The sequence below is a fragment of the Dendrobates tinctorius genome, unplaced genomic scaffold (assembly GCF_039654945.1).
Source record: "Dendrobates tinctorius isolate UK_male_01 unplaced genomic scaffold, ASM3965494v1 ptg000222l, whole genome shotgun sequence".
NCBI classification, from domain to species: Eukaryota; Metazoa; Chordata; class Amphibia; order Anura; family Dendrobatidae; genus Dendrobates; species Dendrobates tinctorius.
Window position 1 is genome coordinate 3,039,532 of NW_027361889.1, and position 24,352 is coordinate 3,063,883.

The 24,352-nt window shown below is 46.1% G+C and overlaps 1 protein-coding gene across 1 annotated transcript in view; it reads left to right on the forward strand.

Moving 5' to 3' along the window:
• BAIAP3 (BAI1 associated protein 3) overlaps nucleotides 1–24,352 on the forward strand; it is a 277,420-nt gene that overhangs the window by 205,254 nt on the left and 47,814 nt on the right. Inside the window, exon 15 of the mRNA XM_073555195.1 lies at nucleotides 10,473–10,590. Coding sequence (XP_073411296.1) covers nucleotides 10,473–10,590 — 118 coding nt within the window. The remainder of the gene's footprint in view (nucleotides 1–10,472; nucleotides 10,591–24,352) is intronic.

The window sequence follows — 24,352 nt, forward strand, 5'->3', positions numbered from 1 at the left end:
ACATTTTATATTGTTAGAAAGTCTATCTTGTCTCCCTTCCAAAGATCTTGTGCGGAGCGCTTATTAAAGTCACTGAATGTCAGCTAAAGCTGGTGAAAGGAAATGTCAGAGGCCATTGATTCCCATAGTGCGGCATAACGGGCAGAACGCTGGCACATTCATCTAATCCTCTTTAAGAGCACGCTTGATACTTATTGATCTGTGAACCTGAAGGGCTCTTACCATCTCCCACTAAAGACTCTGGAGTTTTATTATTAGACCTCAAGTTACTTTGTCTCAAAAATGTCAAGTTGCTATGATTAAAGAACGGCATAATGGATAGAATTACCGGGAATTAGGATGTACGTGGTGCTAAAATGGATTACTCTCTCATGGGATTTTTCTTGTCTGCGCCGTTAAAAAAAAAAAAAAAAAATTTTTACCAGAATTGCTATTTTTCCATTGCCGCACCTATCCAAAATAATACAATAAAAAACAATCAAAAAATTGTTTGTACCCCAAAAATGGTACCAGTAGAAACCTCAACTTGCCACACTATAAAAACAAGCCCTCACTTGAAAAAATAAAATAGTTACTGGTTTTTGAAAATAGAGACAGAATCCAAATTTTTTTATTACTAATTTTTTTCTCCACTTTAAAAAAAAAAATACAAAATTGTTATTACAGTAATTGTACTGATCTGAAAACTCATGCTGCCGCGCCATTTTTACTACATAACGAATGCTGTGAAAACAAGAACCCAAAAACAATGATGGAATAACGTTTAATTTTTTTCCTGTTTTTCTTTTTTCAGTACATTGTACGGTAGAATAATTGGTGTCATTTAAAACTACAACTCGGGAAGCAAAAATACAAAAGTTATTGCTCTTTGAGGAAGGGGATGAAGAAAAAATAAAAGAGTAAAAGTGACAATTGGGAAGGGGTTAAAGGGAATCTGTCACCTGAATTTGGCAGGCTATTTAAGTGACTTCAGTCCGGTCCGATGGGCGGTGTTTCCTATCCATTCCTCCTCCCCATCCTTGGCCGCCGTCCGCAATATTTTCTGGAATTGGAGTAGGTGTCCGCCATAGTCCGCGCGTGCGCAAAGCAATCTTGCCTTGCGCACGCGCAGTATGCTTTGCCCAACTGCGGGCAAAGCCTAAAAGCATTACTGCGCATGCACCAGTTAACTATGTCCCGGAAGTATTTCGCTGTGTTCCAGGACATAGTTAATCGTCGAGCAAGATCGGCCGATTATAGGGAAAAGTCGGGGTCGTCCCGAAACACGAAACCCTATGTAAGTCAATGGGGAATAAAAGTCGGCAGTGAGAGGAGGACAGGAAACACACCTACAGTGCTCATTTGAATGCCAAAAGCATCAATTCTTCTTACTTAAGCTTGTCAACCTTAATTAACTTCATAATACAAGTTACGCACTGAAAAATGGGGGTTATTTGGCTAAAGTTGTGGGGGGGTAGGGCTGGCTCCAGATTTTCATGTGCCCTGGGCAAAAGAGCGCCCCTTTAACACATACCACAACTCATCATGCTCCGATACGGCAGAGAAATAGCGGTATAGTACAATGAAAAATACTTCACTTTTTACATCTCATGACGAGGCCCATCTATTTCTCCATACAGAATCATTGGTCCCATATAATATTTGAAACAGTATATGATGAGTTCCACATAATGCTACAGTATATGTTGGTCCCCATGGATGAAGCTCCACTGTCTTATGGGCCCAAATAATGCTCCAAACATAATGGGCCCCATTTCTAATGCTCTAGTGTATAATGGGCCCTGTAAATGCTGCTCGAGTGTCTGATGTCAACCTTTGGAATGTTCCAGTGTATGGTGGGCCCCATCTATCATTCTCCAGAGTATAGTGCTCCCCAAAAATTGCTGTCCCAACATTGAAAACAATCAAATAAGTCTCCTCGCTAGGGAATCCCTGTACTAGTCTGGACTCCTCGTCGTCCCCATCTTCCATCTCACTGCACAGTATTTCAACCTTGCAAGTGCTGTGATCCTGAGCAAGCAGGGGGGGCCCACTCGTTGGCGACGGCACTGGCACAGGACCCCTGATAGTACGGTGGTGTGTCTGACGGCAGGTGGGCCGAACCTGCACTTTCATCTGCAGCTTCCTCTTTGTCACCGTGTAAGATGGAACTGTATATGGGAAGGGTAACCTGAGTTTCATCAGGGTCAGATTCAGGCCGTGTAGCGTGCGAGGGGAATGTAGTGGTATGGGTCAATGTACCAGCAGATTCATCGAGCAGTGGCTGGGCATCAGTGCACTTGTGTCGCCCCCAGGAGTACGGTCGCCACAGTGGCATTACCTTCCTCCTAGGGAGTGTGATGTCATGCTTGGGAGCAACGAAGGATCTCTCTAGCAGGTTAACTGATTGGGCGGCGTTATTCCCACGAGTCATGACCCTCCAAACAGCGTTCATGAAGGCAAAGTGTTTGTTTTACGTGGGCAGTATGGTTGCAAAGCTGAACCTTAAAGGAATGTCCAGAAGGGCACCACCAGGAGTGGAGCCTACGGTTAAATTCGACTCCACCTGGGAAACCTCAACCATGCCAGCTACAGAACAGATGCACACATTGCAAGCTTAATTCCGTTAACGAACGAGATTCCGTCATGCCCCGCGGTCCAAGTCCGGCTTACTAGAGGGACACGTGAGGCTCTGGCACATGAGATTGGCCAATAACTGGTGTGTCATGCCCTTACATGTCCGTGGCTGCATGTGCGCTACACTGAAAAGGCCAGCGTTTGTCGCTTACAGGTGCAGATAACCCGCTGAACAACGTTAGTGATGGGGATCACTCATTACAATTATTACCCGCGAACGATGATTTCCCAGTAAGTGCAGGTCAACCGCAGTTCCGGAATTAGGCCTAACCGTCATTCCTGAAAAAATGAAAAACTTACGTGTGCAAACCACAGGTGCTGTAGCTTGATTAACAGCTCGCCAGCCGTTCTCACGCCCAGTATGGATTACACGTGATTGCAAAGGTGAGAAAGGGTACCGTATCCCCGGATAACATGTATGGATAGCGTACACATTCAAAATATATGTCTATACATCAGGAGGCAGGCTCAGACGGTGTTAGGCCCTGTATGGCTTGCACGTGATTGCACAAAGGTGAGAAAGGGTACCGTATCCCCGGATAACATGTATGGATAGCGTACACATTGAAAATATATGTCTATACATCAGGAGGCAGGCTCAGACGGTGTTAGGCCCAGTATGGCTTGCACGTGATTGCACAAAGGTGAGAAAGGGTACCGTATCCCCGGATAACATGTATGGATAGCGTACACATTCAAAAGATATGTCTATACATCAGGAGGCAGGCTCAGACGGTGTCAGGCACAGTATGGATTGCACGTGATTGCACAAAGGTGAGAAAGGGTACCGTATCCCCGGATAACATGTATGGATAGCGTACACATTCAAAATATATGTCTATACATCAGGAGGCAGGCTCAGACGGTGTTAGGCCCAGTATGGCTTGCACGTGATTGCACAAAGGTGAGAAAGGGTACCGTATCCCCGGATAACATGTATGGATAGCGTACACATTCAAAATATATGTCTATACATCAGGAGGCAGGCTCAGACGGTGTTAGGCCCAGTATGGATTGCACGTGATTGCACAAAGGTGAGAAAGGGTACCGTATCCCCGGATAACATGTATGGATAGCGTACACATTCAAAATATATGTCTATACATCAGGAGGCAGGCACAGTATGGATTTGACGACCCAGACTACACAGCGGGGGAGCAGGGAGAGGTAAAGATTGCAAATGCTGGGGCCCTGCCCAAGCAAGGGGGGCCCACTCGTGGGCGTCGGTACTGGCACTGGGCCCCTCATAGTACGGCGGTGTGTCTGACGGCGGGTGTGCACCACCACCGTCAGAGACACTTGATTGCACTATCAGGGACCCTGTGCCAGTGCCCGCGCCCAAGAGTCGGCCTACCCACCTGTCCAGGGCAACGGCACTCGCACGGTGTCGTGCGCTAGGTGGTGACCCCGGCCATGGGGGGGGGAAGCAGCACAGTTAGGGAGTTTTAGAAAGTGGCATATGTTCATGTTGGACATTCAGCTGATGCAAAAGGCGAAATAGGTCAAGTCCCAGGAAGAGGTGGACCAAAGCAAGCCATTTTTCTGTCACCCTATGTGTCATCAGGGGAAGGTGGGACAAAATCCTTGGAAACCCATGCATGGTTCATTTTAATGAAGGTTAGATCATCCACATTTTGGGTTGACAGACGGGTCCTTTTTTCTGTCAGGATTGATCCAGCTGCACTGAAGACTCTTTCCGATAGCACACTTGCAGCTGGGCAAGCGAGCTCCTGTAAGGCATATTGTGCCAATTCAGGCCAGGTGTCCAGTTTAGCGGCCCAATAGTCAAAGGGGAATGACCTGTGTGGGAGAACATCGATATGGGAGGAAAAGTAGTTTGTAACCATAGTTGACAACTGCTGTCTCCTGTCACTTTCCATCGATGCAGTATTACCAGTTGTGTGAGCGGTACTTGAAAAATCAGTCCACAACATTGTCATGAAACCCCTGTCTCCAACGCCACTTCTGCTGTGTGCACCATGAACACCTCTGCCAAGCTGCCCCCGGCCCGTACGGCTCGTGTGAGAACCATCACCGCTGCTGTGTGCTGGGAATGCCTCAAGCAACCGATTTACCAGAGTTGCTTGTTTATTAGCCAATATTAGGTCAAGGTTGTCCTGTGGCATGATGTTTTGTAATTTGCCTTTATAACGTGGATCCAGGATGCTGGCCAACCAGTAGTCGTCATCGTTCATCATTTTGGCAATGCGGGGGTCCCTTTTTAGGATCTACAAGGCATAAGCTGACATGTGGGCCAATGTTCCCGGTGTCAATGATGCACTGCGAGTGCTGGTTGGAGGAGCACTTTCTGGCAAAGCCACATCCCTCCAGTCACGCACAAACCCTGTACCAGACCTTGCCACGCCAACATTTTCACTTGCCCCACGAGATGCATCTTCCTCCCCTAAGTAATCATCCCCATCATCCTCCTCTTCTTCCTCCACCTCGTCCAGGAGAGGTCCCTGAGCAGACAATGGCTGAATGTCATCAAGGATTCCCTCCTCCTCTTCCTCCTCGTCAACATTGGCTGCAGACGCCTGCTCCTTAAGGTGCGTCAAAGTTTGCATGAGCAGACGCATAAGTGGGATGCTCATGCTTAGGATGGCGTCGTCTGCGCTTACCAGCCGTGTGCATTCCTCAAAACACTGAAGGACTTTACAGAGGTCTTTCAGCTTCGACCACTGCACACCTGTCAACTCCATGTCTGCTCTCAAAGTGCCTGGCCGTGTATCCTCCCACAAATGCATTATGGCCTGCCTCTGCTCGCACAGCCGCTCCACCATGTGCAGGGTGGAGTTCCACCTTGTTGCAATGTCGATAATGAGGCGGTGGTTGGGAAGGTGGAGCAATCGCTGCAGCTTCTGCATACGAAAGGAGTGTACAGGCGACCGGCGGATGTGCGCGCACAGTCTTCGCACCTTCTGGAGCAGGGCTGTTAACTCCGGATAATTTTTGAGGAAGCACTGCACCACCAGGTTCAAGGTGTGAGCCAAGCAAGGTATGTGGCTGAGTTTTGAAAGGGCTATGGCTGCCACAAAATTACGGCCGTTATCACTAACTACCTTGCCTGCCTCAAGATGTACACTGCCCAGCCATGACTCAGTTTGTCGCTTCAAGTACTCGGCCAGCACCTCGGCGGTGTGTCTGTCGCCCAAACACATCATCTGCAACACAGCCTGCTGACGCTTTCCACTAGCTGCTCGATAGGGGGACACCTCGTGTGCAACAGTGGCAGCTGCAGATGGAGTGCTCGTACGACTGCGCTCTGTGGACGAGCTTTCGCTTCTGGAGGAGGAGGAGGAGGAGGGTCGAACGCCTACAGCCAACTGTTTCCTATACTGTGGGCTAGGCAGCACTGTCCCACCACCGCTGTCCCCTGTGGACCCTGCATCCACCACATTAACCCAGTGCGCAGTGATGGACACGTAACGGCCCTGGCCATGCCGACTGGACCATGCATCAGTTGTGAGGTGCACCTTTCCACTCACTGACTGCTTGAGTGCATGGACAATGCGGTCTTTTACATGATGGTGGAGGGCTGGGATGGCTTTGCGAGCGAAGAAGTGGCGACTGGGTAGGTCATAGCGTGGTACTGCATAGGCCATGAGTTCTAGGAAAGCTGCGCTTTCCACCAACCGATAGGGCATCATCTCAAACGAGATTAGTTTGGCAATGTGGGCGGTCAAACCCAGTGTACGCGGATGAGAGACTGAGTACTTTCTTGACCTACTCATAGTGTCTGGGAGGGTGAGCTGGACTTGAGAGCTGCATATGGTGGAAGTAGCGGTGGACAGGGCGGACTGAGGGAGGGTTGATGATGGTGATGGAGTTGGTGTTCTTTCTGATGGCCTAGATTCAGTATTTCGTTGATATAACAGTGGGATTCCCTGACTGCTGTGGCCTTGCAACGACACCTCAACATTTGCTGCTGTGCTAACCGGTGGGCTTACAGTGGGGGAAACAATGTAGCGTTGCTGACTACCTTCTTTGTGATCAGTTGCACATGTGGCACTTGAGGTTTGGTGTTGTGTCCACGCTTGCAAGTGCATGGTGGTTAAATGTCTAAGCATGCAACTGGTATTCAAATTTTTAAGATTTTTCCCTCGGCTAAAGGTCTTTGCGCACTTCTTACAGATAACCTTGGCCTGATCATGAGGATTTTGTTCAAAAAAGTGCCACACTGCACTCTTCCTACTTTGGCAGACATTTTGCGGCCTAGCACGCTGTGATCTTTTGACCCTCTGGACAAGCTGTCCAGCAACTCTTTTGATTTTTGGAACCTGTCTTTGGAGTGCTCCGGGCCTGCCAGATAACAGCTGTTGCGATGTCGATGTCTGCTGTGGATGCTCCTCATCTGAGCTATTGGAAGCAGCACCCTCTTCCCCCTATGGATGCCAATCTGGGTCAACAACTGGGTCATCCATCACCTCCTCTTCAATGTCATGTGCACCTTCCTCTGTGTCACCGTGTATGGTGGTATAGTGTGCGGGAAGGGGCACCTGAGTCTCATCAGGGTCAGAATCTGGCTCTGTACACTGCGAGGACAATGTAGTGCTCTGAGTGAACGTACCAGCAGAATCATCTATCAGCGGCTGTGCATCAGTGCACTCCATGTCAGATTCATCTTGGCCTGGGTAATTCACCATTTCACTTGATAATCCAGGCATGGTATGTGAAAACAGCTCCATGGAGTAATCAGTAGTATGGCCTGTGTCATCCTTCAATCTTGGTTTGGGTGAAGGACACAAGGAAAGGTGTGGTTCATGAACATGAGCCTCCAATGACGACTCAGTGCTTTTATTTTTTACAACTTCAGAAGAGGAGGCGATAGAGCTGGAGGCTGAGTCAGCAATGTAAGACAAAACTTTTTCCTGAAGCTCTGGCTTTAAAAGCGGTTTGCCAACTCCTAGAAAACTAAGCCTTCGAGGCCTTGTGGAGCCAGACGATGACGCAGGCTCAACACCTCCTGCATTCGGTCCTATTTTGCTTTTGCCACTACCATCAGATCCACCACCAACACCATCATTACCAGCTGCCAACCCCCGCCCAATTCCACGGCCTCTTCCACCAGCCTTCCTCATTTTTGGTAGAAATGTAGACAAAATCCAACAAACTATATAGTAATGTAAAACAAGGTACAAGGTGTCTATAGGACAGGGGAGATTTTGAATTTCTGCAGACACTTGTGGACACTGGACACTTTTGGATTGTGTGAGGCCCACTGAATATCACAGCGCTATGTCACTGGCTCGATGTCGCAGGTGTGAAAAATGTCACTAGAGGATAACGGAGATTTTGAATTTCTGCACACACTTGTGGACACTGGACACTTTTGGATTGTGTGAGGCCCACTGTCACAGGCTCGATGGCACAGGTGTGAAAAAAGTGACTACAGGATCACAGAGATTTTGAATTTCTGCACACACTAGTGGACACTGGACACTTTTGGATTGTGTGAGGCCCACTGAATATCAGAGCACTATGTCACAAGCTCGATGGCACAGGTGTGAAAAAGTGACTACAGGATAAGGGAGATTTTGAATTTCTGCACACACTAGTGGACACTGGACACTTTTGGATTGTGTGAGGCCCACTGAATATCAGAGCGCTATGTCACAGGCTCGATGGCACAGGTGTGAAAAAAGTGACTACAGGATAAGGGAGATTTTGAATTTCTGCACACACTAGTGGACACTGGACACTTTTGGATTGTGTGAGGCCCACTGAATATCAGAGCGCTATGTCACAGGCTCGATGGCACAGGTGTGAAAAAAGTGACTACAGGATAAGGGAGATTTTGAATTTCTGCACACACTAGTGGACACTGGACACTTTTGGATTGTGTGAGACCCACTGAATATCAGAGCGCTATGTCACAGGCTCGATGGCACAGGTGTGAAAAAAGTGACTACAGGATCACAGAGATTTTGAATTTCTGCACACACTAGTGGATACTGGACACTTTTGGATTGTGTGAGGCCCACTGAATATCAGAGCGCTATGTCACAGGCTCGATGGCACAGGTGTGAAAAAAGTGACTACAGGATAAGGGAGATTTTGAATTTCTGCACACACTAGTGGACACTGGACACTTTTGGATTGTGTGAGGCCCACTGAATATCAGAGCGCTATGTCACAGGCAGAAATTGGCTAGTGTATCACAAACTACAAGGTGTATGTAGAATTGGGCAGAATAGGAATCTCCCTAGAGTGTAGGTCTGTAAGAACGGAACAAGTCCTCCACTTATCCTTCCACAGTGACACACAGATAGCTTCACTGTGGCCGTAATAACAGCCGTTACACAGTACTGAGAGGAGCGTGCACGTACACGGCTGTCCGGTGTACGTAAAATTGTCAAGCTCCGTGTTTTTTAAGTATACGGACTGACACACGCTGTCTCTCTATAGTTTTGAATGTGATCAAACAGCAAATATATTTAACTGTTTGAAAGCTAGACAAAATTAGTAGGTGCAGGTCTGTAAGAACGGAACATGTCCTCGACTTATTCTCACAGAGTGACACACAGATAGCTTCACTGTGGCTGTGATAACAGCCGTTACACGGTACTGTGTGAGGAGCGTACACCGCTGTATGGTGTGAAAAAATGCACGCTCAGTACCTCAGCAGGAAAAAGAAAAAAATTGGGATTGCTTTTAAAAAAGCAGTTTGCAGAGCAGTGGGTAAACAGCAATGCAGCTGTCAGGAAGCCTTAGAAGGCAGCCTAACAACCAACACCGCTGATCCACCACAATATAGCCTCCTCTTGCACTGCACACACAGTGACTGGTGTGTTGTACAGGCAAAATCGCTAGCAGCAGAAGCAGTTTTTTTTTCTTCTTCCCTGCCTAACGCTCTCCCTAAAGAATCAGCAGCAGCAACCTCTCCCTATGCTAAGATCGGCAGAAGTAAGATGGCGGTCGGCGTGCACGCCCTTTTATAACCCCTGTGACGCCCACCAAAGCAAGCCAATCACTTGCATGCCCTTCTGAAAGATGGTGGTGACCCCTGCCTATGTCATCACGTTGCCCACAGTGTCCGTGGATCCTATTTGGCTGAAAAAAAGAGCGCAAAACAAACTTTTGAAACGCGACTTTTTGGCGCGTAAGTCGCCGACCTCGTGGCTGACCTCATCCTAGGGTCGGGTTTCATTTCATGAAACCCGACTTTGCCAAAAGTCGGCGACTTTTGAAATTTTTCGACCCGTTTCGCTCAACTCTAGTCATAACCATGGATACTTAAGCTATGGAATGCCCTACATATAAGGCACGTGACATAGCTAATCAAGAGAACGATACTACATTTCTAATTGGAGGTATTTGCTAATATTATTATTATTATTACACCTACTACATTTTCGGGTAGGATATTGGATATAGGAATACCCTTTTAATGGAAGAAGTAAAAGTCCATCTTCCACTCATGGATTGTAGACCACAGAACTATTATATAGGTGAAGAAATGTTAGAAACATTTTTTTTAATTGGGTGTCTTTTTATTCTTTTACAATTTATCTATTAATAAAAAAAAAATCCTAAAATCTTGAAATTTTCACACTGACCAATAATAATGAGCCCCATGACAGGCCGATACTCCCAGGAGAGATTATTTCCTAGCAGTCATTTCATTATCAACACAGACAGAATTACCTGTCAGTGCATGCTCAGAACACTCTTCTATTAAAATCAATGATCATTTCCATGATATGGTTGTCTGTGATCCATGTGACTGCTGTAAAGCTTATTCATATATGCTGTTAAAAAAAGGAACCAGCCAACACAAAGTAAAAAAAATTGTAATGTAATAAAAAATAATAATAATGGCAAACTGCAATAACTTTTACTTTTCTATCATACAGAAAATGGCAGGCGTTCAGCAAACACCACCAAATGCAACCTCTGGACTACAGTTATCTGCTTGGACTTCTTAAGAACATTGAAGAACAATGGGACCCGACCTTATGTACAAGAGAACTGGTATCAGCTTTATGTATCAGCTGTGATCCGTCTATTATCTCATTTATCTATCTATTCATTATCTATCTATTATCTATCTTCTATTATCTACAGGTGTTTCTCACAAAATTAGAATATCATCAAAAAGTTCATTTATTTCAGTTCTTCAATACAATAAGTGAAACTCATATTCTATAGAGTCATTACAGACAGAGTGATCTATTTCACATGTTTATTTCTGTTAATGTTGATGATTATGGCTTACAGCCAATGGAAACCCAAAAGTCATTATCTCAGTAAATTAGAATACTATAACACCAGCTTGAAAAATGATTTTAAAATACGAAATGTTGGCCTACTGAAATATATGTTACTTAGTCGGGGCTCCTTTGGCATCAATTACTGCATTAATGCGGCATGGCATGAAGGCGATCAGCCTGTGGCACTGCTGAGGGGTTATGGAAGCCCAGGTTGCTTTGATAGCAGCCTTCAGCTCGTCTGCATTGTTGGCTCTGGTGTCTCTCATCTTCCTCTTGATAATACCTCATAGATTCTCTGTGGGGTTAGGGTCAGGCGAGTTTGCTGCCAATCAAGCACAGTGATACTGTTGTTTGTAACGCAGGTATTGGTTCTTTTGGCAGTGTGGACAGGGGCCAAGTCCTGCTGGAGAATGACATTTCCATCTCCAAATAACTTGTCAGCAGAGGAAAGCATGAAGTTCTCTAAAATGTCCTGGTAGATGGCTGTGCTGACTTTGGTCTTGATAAAACACATTGGACCTACACCAGCAGATGACATGGCCCCCAAACCATCACTGATTGTGGAAACTTCACACTGGACCCCCAGCAGCTTGGATTGTGGCCTCTCCACTCTTCCTCCAGACTCTGGGACCTTGATTTCCAAATGAAATGCAATATTTACTTTCATCTGTAAACAACACCTTGGACCACTGACAACAGTCCAGTTCTTTTTCTTCTTGGCCCAGGTAAGACTCTTCTGGCGTTGTCTATTGGTCATGAGTGGTTTGACACAAGGAATGCGACACTTGTAGCCCATATCCTGGATACATCTGTGTGTGGTGTCTCTTGAAGCAATGACTCCAGCAGCAGCCCACTCCTTGTGAATCTTACCCAAATTTTAAATGGCCTTTTCTTAACAATCCTTTCAAGGTTGCAGTTATCCCGGTTGCTTGTGCACCTTTTTTTTACCACGCTTTTATTCGGTCGTCCATGACAGCACCACCTGAGAGAGGGTATCCGCCCTTCAGGAACTGGAAATCCTGCAGATACATAAGGGCGGCACCTCTCCCACGCATCAGTTGGTTTCCTGTTCCTGGAGGACAGGATTCCCTACAGATCGTACCATCATGGAATCCCCAGGCCGGCTGTCCGACTCAGGTAGCTGGGGGGTCTTCTACCTCGGGCAGTGCGGGGTCCCCTGGAAGCGCCACGGTGGGACCGGGCAGGGCTCCACGACAGTGTGCGGAGCAGGTGGGAGCGGGGTCCGGCAGATGCCCGTCTCCAGGGCCGGTGCCGGTAGGTGAGTATGGATCCCCCCCGGTCCTCCTGGTGCGGTCTCCCCTCGGTCGGGGGCCAGCGGCTGTGGCTCAGTGGCGTGCGGGGAGCGCAGGCAGCCAGCGACACGGAGGCTGGAAGTGACGCGGCCGGCGGGGGGTCGGGCCGGAAGTCAGATGCCGGCCGGCTTTTCTCCCTTGTGCGTCGCCGGGCGCCGGCACAGCGGCGGGGGGGCGAAGCGCAGGGAGGAGAGTCCATGGACGTTGGCAGGGGGGGGAATTAGCCCCTGGCCATAACACCTGTTAACCTGGATTTCCGGGGGGAGGATAAAAAAGAGCACAGAAATGCCGCAGAGCGGCTTTAGCTTATGTGCAGCAATGGACGAGCCAGAAGCTCCTGTGACCCAGCTGGACCGAGAGCAGGAACGTACCTCAGAGAGGTCCCAGGTCAGCTCCCAGCAAAAGAAAAAATGAACTGGACAATCCGGCCACAGAAGTTCCTCCAGGCCGAAGGATCCAGCTTGCCCCCGTAATCCGGTACCTAAGCCTTCTGCTCAGGGTAAGAAATCTTCGTGAATGTGCCCTGATGCAGTGTTCCCCTTATGTTTTCCTCCTATAGGGGAAGAAGTGCGCTGACAAAGCAAAAAACAGGGAGTGCGCCCTTTGCAAATGCCCTTTGCCGGACGCCTACCCTAAAAAACTGTGCCAGTCATGTATACGGCAGACGGTTAAAAAAAAAAAAAAAGAGGGAGTAGTCCCAAAAATTACCATACATACTTCCTTACCCTTTCCCCACTCCTAGAGGTGGCGGAAGAAACCCCTGATGTCGCTACTAGAGTTGAGCGATACCGTCCGATACTTCAAAGTATCGTATCGGATGGTATCGGCCGATCTTTAAAAAAAGTATCGGTATCGCCGATTCCGATACCGGAAGTCCCATTCAAGTCTATGGGACTTCCGGTATCGGAATAAGAAAAACCCTTTCCTGCCCTTGTACAGCCTCTCTGGGGTCTGTACGGGCCTTTCGGGGGGCTGTGCCGGCCTGCCAGGGGGTCTGTGCAGGCTCCGGTGGTCTGTGACGGCCTGCCGGGGGGTTGTGCCGGCCTGCGGGGGTCTATGCAGGCTCCGGTGGGCTGTGCCGGCCTGCCGGGGGGCTGTGCCGGCTCCGGGGGGCTGTGCCGGCCTGCCGGGGGGCTGTGCCGGCCTGCCGGTGGTCTGTGCAGGCTCCGGGGGGCTGTGCCGGCCTGCCGGGGGGCTGTGCCGGCCTGCCGGTGGTCTGTGCAGGCTTCGGGGGTCTGTGCAGGCATCGTCCGATGGGACTACAAGTCCCATCGGGCGATGCCTGCTACCATGACAGTGATTGACACATTAGCCAATGATGGGACAGTAATAGTCCTATCATCCGGCTAATGTGTTGAATGTAAAAAAAAAAAAAAAAAAATTACATGCTACATACATACAACATGCATACTACATACATGCTTCATTCATACTACATACTACATACATGCTACATACATGCTACATTCATACTACATAAATACTACATGCAACATACATACTACATATATACTACATACATACTACATATATACTACATGCATGCTACATACATACTGCATGCTACATACATACTACATGCTACATACATACTACATGCTACATACATACCACATATATACTACATACATACTACATGCATGCTACATGCATGCTACATACATAACACATATATACTACATGCATGCTACATACATAGTACATGCTACATGCATGCTACATACATACTACATGCTACATACTACATATATACTACATGCATGCTACATACATACTACATGCTACATACTACATATATACTACATGCATGCTACATACATACTACATGCTACATACATACTACATATATACTACATGCATGCTACATACATACTACATGCTACATACATACTACATATATACTACATGCATGCTACATACATACTACATGCTACATACATACTACGTATATACTACATGCATGCTACATACATACTACATGCTACATACATACCACATACATACTACATACATGCTACATGCTACATATATACTACATATATACTACATGCATGCTACATACATACTACATGCTACATACATACTACATATATACTACATACATACTACAGTCATATGTAAAAGTTTGGGCACCCCTATTAATGTTAACCTTTTTTCTTTATAACAATTTTGGTTTTTGCAACAGGTATTTCAGTTTCATATATCTAATAACTGATGGACTCAGTTATATTTCTGGATTCAAATGAGGTTTATTGTACTAACAGAAAATGTGCAATCTGCATTTAAACAAAATTTGACCGGTGCAAAAGTATGGGCACCCTTATCATTTTCTTGATTTGAACACTCCTAACTACTTTTTACTGACTTCCTGAAGCACTAAATTGGTTTTGTAACCTCATTGAGCTTTGAACTTCATAGCCAGGTGTATCAAATCATGAGAAAAGGTATTTAAAGTGGCCACTTGCAAGTAGTTCTCCTATTTGATTCTCCTATGAAGAGTGGCATCATGGGCTCCTCAAAACAACTCTCAAATGATCTGAAAACAAAGATTATTCAACATAGCTTTTCAGGGGAAGGATACAAAAAGTTGTCTCAGAGATTTAACCAGTCAGTTTCCACTGTGAGGAACATAGTAAGGAAATGGAAGAACACAGGTACAGTTCTTGTTAAGCCCAGAAGTGGCAGGCCAAGAAAAATATCAGAAAGGCAGAGAAAAAGAATGGTGAGAACAGTCAAGGACAATCCACAGACCACCTCCAAAGACCTGCAGCATCATCTTGCTGCAGATGGTGTCACTGTGCATCGGTCAACAATACAGCGCACTTTGCACAAGGAGAAGCTGTATGGGAGAGTGATGCGAAAGAAGCCGTTTCTGCAAGCACGCCACAAACCGAGTCGCCTGAGGTATGCAAAAGCACATTTGGACAAGCCAGTTACATTTTGGAAGAAGGTCCTGTGAACTGATGAAACAAAGATTTAGTTGTTTGGTCATACAAAAAGGCGTTATGCATGCGCTGTATTGTTGACCGATGCACAGTGACACCATCTGCAGCAAGATGATGCTGCAGGTCTTTGGAGGTGGTCTGTGGATTGTCCTTGACTGTTCTCACCATTCTTCTTCTCTGCCTTTCTGATATTTTTCTTGGCCTGCCACTTCTGGGCTTAACAAGAACTGTACCTGTGTTCTTCCATTTCCTTACTATGTTCCTCACAGTGGAAACTGACTGGTTAAATCTCTGAGACAACTTTTTGTATCCTTCCCCTGAAAAGCTATGTTGAATAATCTTTGTTTTCAGATTATTTGAGAGTTGTTTTGAGGAGCCCATGATGCCACTCTTCATAGGAGAATCAAATAGGAGAACTACTTGCAAGTGGCCACTTTAAATACCTTTTCTCATGATTTGATACACCTGGCTATGAAGTTCAAAGATCAATGAGGTTACAAAACCAATTTAGTGCTTCAGGAAGTCAGTAAAAAGTAGTTAGGAGTGTTCAAATCAAGAAAATGATAAGGGTGCCCATACTTTTGCACCGGTCAAATTTTGTTTAAATGCAGATTGCACATTTTCTGTTAGTACAATAAACCTCATTTGAATCCAGAAATATAACTGAGTCCATCAGTTATTAGATATATGAAACTGAAATACCTGTTGCAAAAACCAAAATTGTTATAAAGAAAAAAGGTTAACATTAATAGGGGTGCCCAAACTTTTACATATGACTGTACATACATACTACATGCTACATACATACTACATATATACTACATGCATGCTACATACATACTACATGCTACATACATACCACATACATACTACATACATGCTACATGCTACATATATACTACATATATACTACATGCTACATACATACTACATATATACTACATACATACTACATACATACTACATGCATACTACATACATACTACATGCTACATACATACCACATACATACTACATACATACTACATGCTACATACATTCATACATATATACTACATGCATGCTACATACATACTACATATATACTACATGCATGCTACATACATACTGCATGCTACATGCATGCTACATACATACTACATACATACTACATGCTACATACATACCACATATATACTACATACATACAATACATTCATACAATACATACATAGACATACAGTACATATAACATAGAGTAACATACTTACCAATACTTGTCACATTGTTCCCCGAAGCCATTGTCTTTTCCGGAATAAATATTAACATAACAAACCACAAAAATACTCACCCACGATCCGAAGCAGTCCACGAGTGTGTCCCACGACGATCTTGGGTAGAGAACTGCAGCATCAGCTGATGCTGCCGTTCTCTACGGGCTGCAGGAATCCAATGACGGAAGGTAGGTATCCTTCCGCACTGTATTCCTCTGCCACTTAAAAAAAAAAAAAAAAGTCCCTAGTCTCACTTTATGCCATTGCTGTGTGGGAAATTCCCACACAGCAATGGCATAAAGTGAGACTAGGGACTTTTTTTTTTTAAGTGGCGGAGGAATACAGTGCGGAAGGATACCTACCTTCCGTCATTGGATTCCTGCAGCCCGTAGAGAACGGCAGCATCAGCTGATGCTGCAGTTCTCTACCCAAGATCGTCGTGGGACACACTCGTGGACTGCTTCGGATCGTGGGTGAGTATTTTTGTGGTTTGTTATGTTAATATTTATTCCGGAAAAGACAATGGCTTCGGGGAACAATGTGACAAGTATTGGTAAGTATGTTACTCTATGTTATATGTACTGTATGTCTATGTATGTATTGTATGAATGTATTGTATGTATGTAGTATATATGTGGTATGTATGTAGCATGTAGTATGTATGTAGTATGTATGTAGCATGCATGTAGCATGCAGTATGTATGTAGCATGCATGTAGTATATATGTAGTATGTATGTAGCATGCATGTAGTATATATGTAGTATGTATGTAGCATGTATGTAGTATGTATGTGGTATGTATGTAGCATGTAGTATGTATGTAGCATGCATGTAGTATATATGTAGTATGTATGTAGCATGTAGTATGTATGTAGTATGTATGTAGTATGTATGTGGTATGTATGTAGCATGTAGTATGTATGTAGCATGCATGTAGTATGTATGTAGTATGCATGTAGTATGTATGTAGCATGTATGTGGTATGTATGTGGTATGTATGTAGCATGTAGTATGTATGTAGCATGCATGTAGTATATATGTAGTATGTATGTAGCATGTAGTATGTATGTAGTATGTATGTAGTATGTATGTGGTATGTATGTAGCATGTAGTATGTATGTAGCATGCATGTAGTATGTATGTAGTATGTATGTAGTATATATGTAGTATGTATGTAGCATGTATGTGGTATGTATGTAGCATGTAGTATGTATGTAGCATGTAGTATGTATGTAGCATGCATGTAGTATATATGTAGTATGTAGTATGTAGTATGTATGTGGTATGTATGTAGCATGTAGTATGTATGTAGCATGCATGTAGTATGTATGTAGCATGCATGTAGTATGTATGTAGTATGCATGTAGTATGCATGTAGTATGTATGTAGTATATATGTAGTATGTATGTAGCATGTATGTGGTATGTATGTAGCATGTAGTATGTATGTAGCATGCATGTAGTATGTATGTAGTATGTATGTGGTATGTATGTAGCATGTAGTATGTATGTAGCATGCATGTAGTATGTATGTAGCATGCATGTAGTATGTATGTAGCATGCATGTATGTATGTAGCATGCATGTAGCATGCATGTAGTATGTATGTAGTATGTATGTAGTATGTATGTAGCATGCAGCATGTATGTAGCATGTATGTAGCATGTATGTAGTATATATGTAGTATGTATGTAGCATGTAGTATGTATGTAGCATGTAGTATGTATGTAGTATTTTTTTTTTTAACATTTAACACATTAGCCGGATGATGGGACTACTACTGTCCCATCATTGGCTAATGTGTCAATCACTGTCATGGTAGCAGGCATCGCCAGATGGGACTTGTAGTCCCATCGGACGATGCTTGCACAGACCCCCGGACATCAGCACAGCCCCCCGGCAGGCCGGCACAGCCCCCCGGCAGGCCGGTACAGACCCCCACAGGGTGCACAGACCACCGGCAGGCCGGCACAGCACCCCGGCAGGCCGGTACAGACCCCCACAGGGTGCACAGACCACCGGCAGGCCGGCACAGCCCCCCGGCAGGCCGGTACAGACCCCCACAGGGTGCACAGACCACCGGCAGGCCGGCACAGCCCCCCGGCAGGCCGGTACAGACCCCGGGCAGTCCACACAGCCCCCCGGCAGGCCGGCACAGCCCCCCGGCAGGCCGGCAGAGACCCCCGGAAGGCCCGAAATGACGGCGCATCATGATGCGCACACACCGCGCATCATGATGACGTCAGGCTGTCAATCAACTGAACTTCCGATTCTGATGCCGAATTCCGATATTGAAAAAATATCGGAAGTCGGTATCGGAATTCCGATACAGCAAGTATCGGCCGATACCCGATACTTGCGGTATCGGAATGCTCAACACTAGTCGCTACGAGTCTAAGGGAAATTATCAGGACGGAAGTTAAAGCCATAAAGTCCGTATCCCAGGGGGAGTCATCTAGGAAAAGAAAGAGAGCAAGTTTCTCAGGGTCGGGCTCCTCAGCTGACCCTAGAGGAAATGAAGATTCCTCAGAGCCCTCGACCTCCTCGTCAGCATCCTCTTCAGAGGAAGAGGCCAGTCGTTTCTGCCTGGGCCTAGAACAAGTGGACAAACTAATCAAGGCAGATAGGGCTACCATGGGGGTAACAGACACAAAACCAGAACGGTCAGCGCAGGACCTAATATTTGGTGGTTTAGACCCCAGGAAACGTAAGTCGTTCCCGTTAAACGACAAGGTCCAAAACCTGATCAATAGGGAATGGAAGAAATCAGAAAGGAAAGGCTCCCTACCACCAGCTTTTAAGCGGCGATATCGATTTGAGGACCCAGTGGTGAACAAATGGGACAAAGCCCCGAAATTGGACGCAGCAGTGGCTAAAGCATCCAAAAATTCCGCTATTCCCTTTGATGACATGGTTTCTTTAAAAGATCCACTAGATAAGAAGGCAGACTCCTACCTGAAAGGGACTTGGGAAATGTCAGCTGGCGCCCTGAGACCGGCAGTAGCAGCTACCTGCACAGCCAGATCTATGATGGTCTGGCTGGACCAGAGCCTCGAGAAAATCTATCTTGAAGACCCTACCTACCATCCAGAATGTGGCAGCCTTTTTAGCTGACGCTTCGGCAGATTCGGCAAGAATGGCGGCCAAAGCTGCAGGTCTATCAAATGCAGCCCTATATGGCTAAAGTGCTGGCCCGGGGATATCCAGGCCAGATCCCGACTTTGCTCCATCCTGTGTGAGGGGGAATATCTATTCGGACCAGTCCTAGATGAACTCCTGAAGAAAGCTGGCGACGATAAAAAGAAATTCCCTTCCCTGCCCACCCCTTCCTATAGACGTGCCTTTGCTAGGAAGAGATTTTTTCATAGAAGATCATCCAGAGACCGGGGCAGATGGGAATATAAAAAGAAAAAAGGTACCGGGTTTATGTTTGGAGGGGGACGCCAGGAAGCATCCCGTGAGGCCAAGAAACCTCCCCAATGACTAGTGGCTCCGGTGGGAGGTAGACTATCGGCCTTCTACCAAGCCTGGTCACGGATCTCAAACAGTAACTTGATCCTGGGGTTGGTAGCCTCAGGTCTAAGGCTAGAATTTGCCTATGCCCCCCGGAACAGTATTAAGGTCACCCCGCTCAGGTCTTCCCTGTCGGAACAGGCTGCCCTAGAGACCGAAATCCATGACCTATGCCATAAAGGAGTACTGATAAAGGTATCAGAGGTGGAGAAGGGCGAAGGCTTTTACTCCCCCCTATTTTTGGTCCGTAAACCGGATAATTCTTACAGGACCTTAATCAACCTGAAGGCACTCAACAAATACCTGGTCATTCGGCCATTTAAAATGGAAACGATCAATTCCACAATAAATCTCCAACCAGGAATTAATCCGCACAGCAAGAAAATGCATTCATTGTGCACATGCCTTTGTGAACTACCGCCTAAGAGTGCGTGCAGTATAGGAAGTTTTCCATAGATCGGGGTGCCACTCCAAAGCAATAGGCACAACAACTTCACCAAAAAAGAAATACAGATGGCACTCACCGGTTCAAATCTTCTTTATTCTATTTCTTTAAAACATCGGCATAGGGAGGATGGGAGCAGGAGTAGAGATGACGACAGCTGTTTCGCGCTGCAGTGGCGCTTCTACTGGTCCAGTAGAAGCGCCACTGCAGCGCGAAACAGCTGTCGTCATCTCCACTCCTGCTCCCATCCTCCCTATGCCGATGTTTTAAAGAAATAGAACAAAGAAGATTTTAACCGGTGAGTGCCATCTGTATTTCATATTTGGTGAAATTCCACAATAAAGTTACTGTTTGAAAACGGCTTTATGGTGGTGTTGGATTTAAAAGACTCCTACTACCATATACCCATCCATGCGTCTCATCAGCGTTTCCTTATAGTGGCGGTTCATTTAGAGGGGTCGTTGCAGCATTTCCAATATGTCGCCCTTCCCTTTGGTATAGCAGTCGCCCCCGAGGTGTTCACTAAAGTTATAGCGGAGGTTATGGCCCATCTACGAGAAGCAGACATCCTGGTAATCCCCTACCTGGATCACTTCCTTATTGTAGGCAGAACAGCAGACCATTTGTCTGGATCAATTACAAAAAGCAAAATCAGCTCTGGAATGGTTAGGGTTGCTACTAAACATTAAGAAGTCCCGTCTACAGCCCATGAGAGTTCAGCAGTTCTTGGGCCTAACCCTAGATTCGAGGAATCAGGAGTGTCGTCTTCCACCCGAAAAATTAGTTCGCCTACGTCATCAGGTCTCGAACGCCTCCAATAACCCCACCATGTCTGTTAGGAAGGCGATGTCCCTCCTAGGTTCTTTCTCGTCCTGCATCCCCGCGGTCCGGTGGGCCAGTTCCATACAAGGGTGCTACAGGGCAAGGTTTTATGTCATCAAAAAATCCTGGGCGGTTATCTAGAAGGCCAGTTGACTTTGTCACAACATACTTTGAAGTCCCTTGATTGGTGGCTAGACAAAAGCAATCTAGCCAGAGGGGTGCCCTGGGAATATAATGTAACCTGGGTAGTCACCACAGACGCAAGCCCTACGGGTTGGGGGGGCCCACATGGGGGAGGTCTTAATCCAGGACCTATGTCAGTACCATCAGTTGGAAATGTCCTCCAACCTGAAAGAGCTAACAGCCGTAGAGCAGGCAGTTAAAAACCTTCTTATGTATCTACAGGGTCACCATGTTCGAATATTCTCTGACAATCAGGTCACCGTGGCTTACATCAACCACCAAGGTGGGACTCGTTCCAGACCCCTGATAAAAGGTAGCAGAGCGGCTGTTTCAATGGGCGGAGCAACATCTCCTGTCCTTAACAGCTCTGCACATAAAAGGAAAAGAAAACACCACAGCAGACTTCCAAAGTCGCAACCTTCTAAAGCAAGGGGAGTGGTCCTTAAAAACCTCCATCTTCACCTGATCGTACAAAAATGGGGGCAGCCAGAAGTGGACCTCTTCGCCACCAGAGAGAACAGGAAAGTGCCTCAGTTCTGCTCGCTAAATCCCAGAGAAAGCCCTCTGGCAGTAGATGCTCTTCTGATCAAATGGGACTTCAGGCTAGCATACGCCTTCCCTCCCCTTTCCCTACTACCACTGGTGATGAGGAAAGTCAGGAAGGACAAGGCGAGGATTATAGTGATCGCCCCGTTTTGGCCCAGGAGGGCATGGTTCTCATGTCTCAGGACCATGTCTGTATCCGACCCTTGGGTCCTACCAAACATCCCAGATCTCCTATCCCAGGGCCCAGTTTACCATCCTCAGGTGGCTGGCCTACATCTGACGACGTGGATTTTGAACGGACACTGCTAAAGGAGAAAGATTTCTCCCCAGCCCTAATCAACACCCTGCTCAAAAGCAGAAAGCCAGTTACAACCAAAATCTAAGTTAGGATCTGGAAAAGATTCCTTCAGGGTTCAGGGATGGTAGCTGGGCAGTCCACTCCCATAGCGCAGATCCTAGAGTTCTTACAAAGAGGTCTGGATATGGGGCTCTCCACCAGCACCCTTAAAGTACAGGTGTCGGCCTTAGGGGCGCTTTTTAACTGCAACATCGCCAGTAACTATTGGATCAATAGATTTATTAAGGCAACAGGCAAGTCCAGACCGGTAGTAACAAATAAATGTATTCCATGGGATCTAAACCTAGTCCTCACGGCCATGACGGAGTCCCCGTTTGAGCCTATCTCATCAGCCTCCACCAAAAACCTGTCACTTAAAGTGGCTCTTCTGGTATCATTGACATCAGCCCGTAGAGTAACTGACATCCAGGCATTATCTAGGCTTCCTCCTTGCATACAATTTAGGGACGACAGGGTAATTCTTACACCCGATCCAGCATACCTGCCTAAAGTAGCCGCCAGTTTCCATAGAACTCAGGAGATAGTCCTTCCATCCTTCCTCCCTAATCCCACGAACGATAAGGAAAGGAAATTACACACTCTAGACGTTAGGAGATGTCTCCTAGAGTACCTGACAGTTACCGACCCCTGGAAAAAAGATAATGCCTTGCTTATCTCCTATCAGGGCACTAGGAAGGGCCTTAGGGCTTCAAAAAGCTTGCTAGCGAAGTGGATTAGGGAGGCCATTTCATTAGCATACACCTCAAAGGGCAAACCGGCACCTGGCAAGCTGAGGGCGCATTCCACCAGGGCCATCGCAACCTCGTGGGCAGAGAGATCGGAGGTCTCGATCGACCAGATATGTGAGGCAGCTACTTGGTCCTCTCCGAGCACCTTTTACAACCATTATAGACTAGATCTGGGTGCTTCCTCAGACCTCTCCTTTAGTGTCAGGGTTCTGCAGGCTGTAGTTCCTCCCTAAAGTAATTATTACTCTCTGTAATTCTCTCAGGTGGTGCTGTCATGGACTACCGAATAAAGTCATAGTTACTCACCGGTTAATGGTATTTTTCGGAGTCCATGACAGCACCCGTATATTCCCTCCCTTTAGTTTAATTTGGGTGTGCACTTCTTCCTCTTATATGTACACTGGTAATTAGTAGTTGTGTAAAGTATTGTACATAATTTATGCTATTAACCTCGGTGGTCGTCTTGTGCTCTGTAAACCAACTGATGCGTGGGAGAGGTGCCGCCCTTATGTATCTGTAGGATTTCCTGTTCCTGAAGGGCGGATCCCCTCTCTCAGGTGGTGCTGTCATGGACTCCGAAAAATACCGTTAACCGGTGAGTAACTACGACTTTTCCTTCCACTCAACCTTTTGTGTCTTACCCTCCTTGTGTGTCAGTGACTGCCTTCTGGACATGTCAGGTCAGCAGTCTTCCCCATGATTGTGGAGCCTACTGAAACAGAGTAAAGAACCTTTTTTAAAATGCTTAGGAAGCCTTTGCTGGTGTTTTTTGTTAATTATTCTAATTTACTGAGATAATGACTTTTGGGTTTTCATTAGCTGTAACCCATAATCATCAACACTAACAGAAATAAACACTTGAAATAGATCACTCTGTGTGTAATGACTTTATATAATAGAGGAGTTTCACTTTTTGTTTTGAAGAACTGAAATTAACTTTATGATATTCTAATTTTGTGAGAAGAGCTTCTATCTATCATCTATCTATCTGTCTATCGCATCTGGGAATCGATGAGTTACAGGGAAAGTGACAATTTCTTGTCAGATAGGGCCTGGAGTGTATAGTGAGTGAACCAGAAGGTTCAAGCTGAGCAGTTCCGCATTCTGGGGTGACCGAAGTGAGAGGAGACCGAAGTATAAGGATAGCAAGATCCGGAGCATAAGTGACTAAGAGGTGGAGTGGCCTTCTGGAAATGGGTCCTAGAAGAGAACAGCTAGCCATGAGACTAGAGCTTATAACTCTGGAAGGTAATGGGCCTTGAAGACAACTGAGTTGGTGGGACGCGCAAAGTGTCTTAGGCGGGAGCTCCAGAGTGTCAGCATTACCGGAAAGAGAACAGCGGAATTGCAGAGCAAGTAAATGACATTTGTTAATCAGGACTGTGGTGTTAAAGCCGTTTGTAGTGAAGTAGTGAGAAA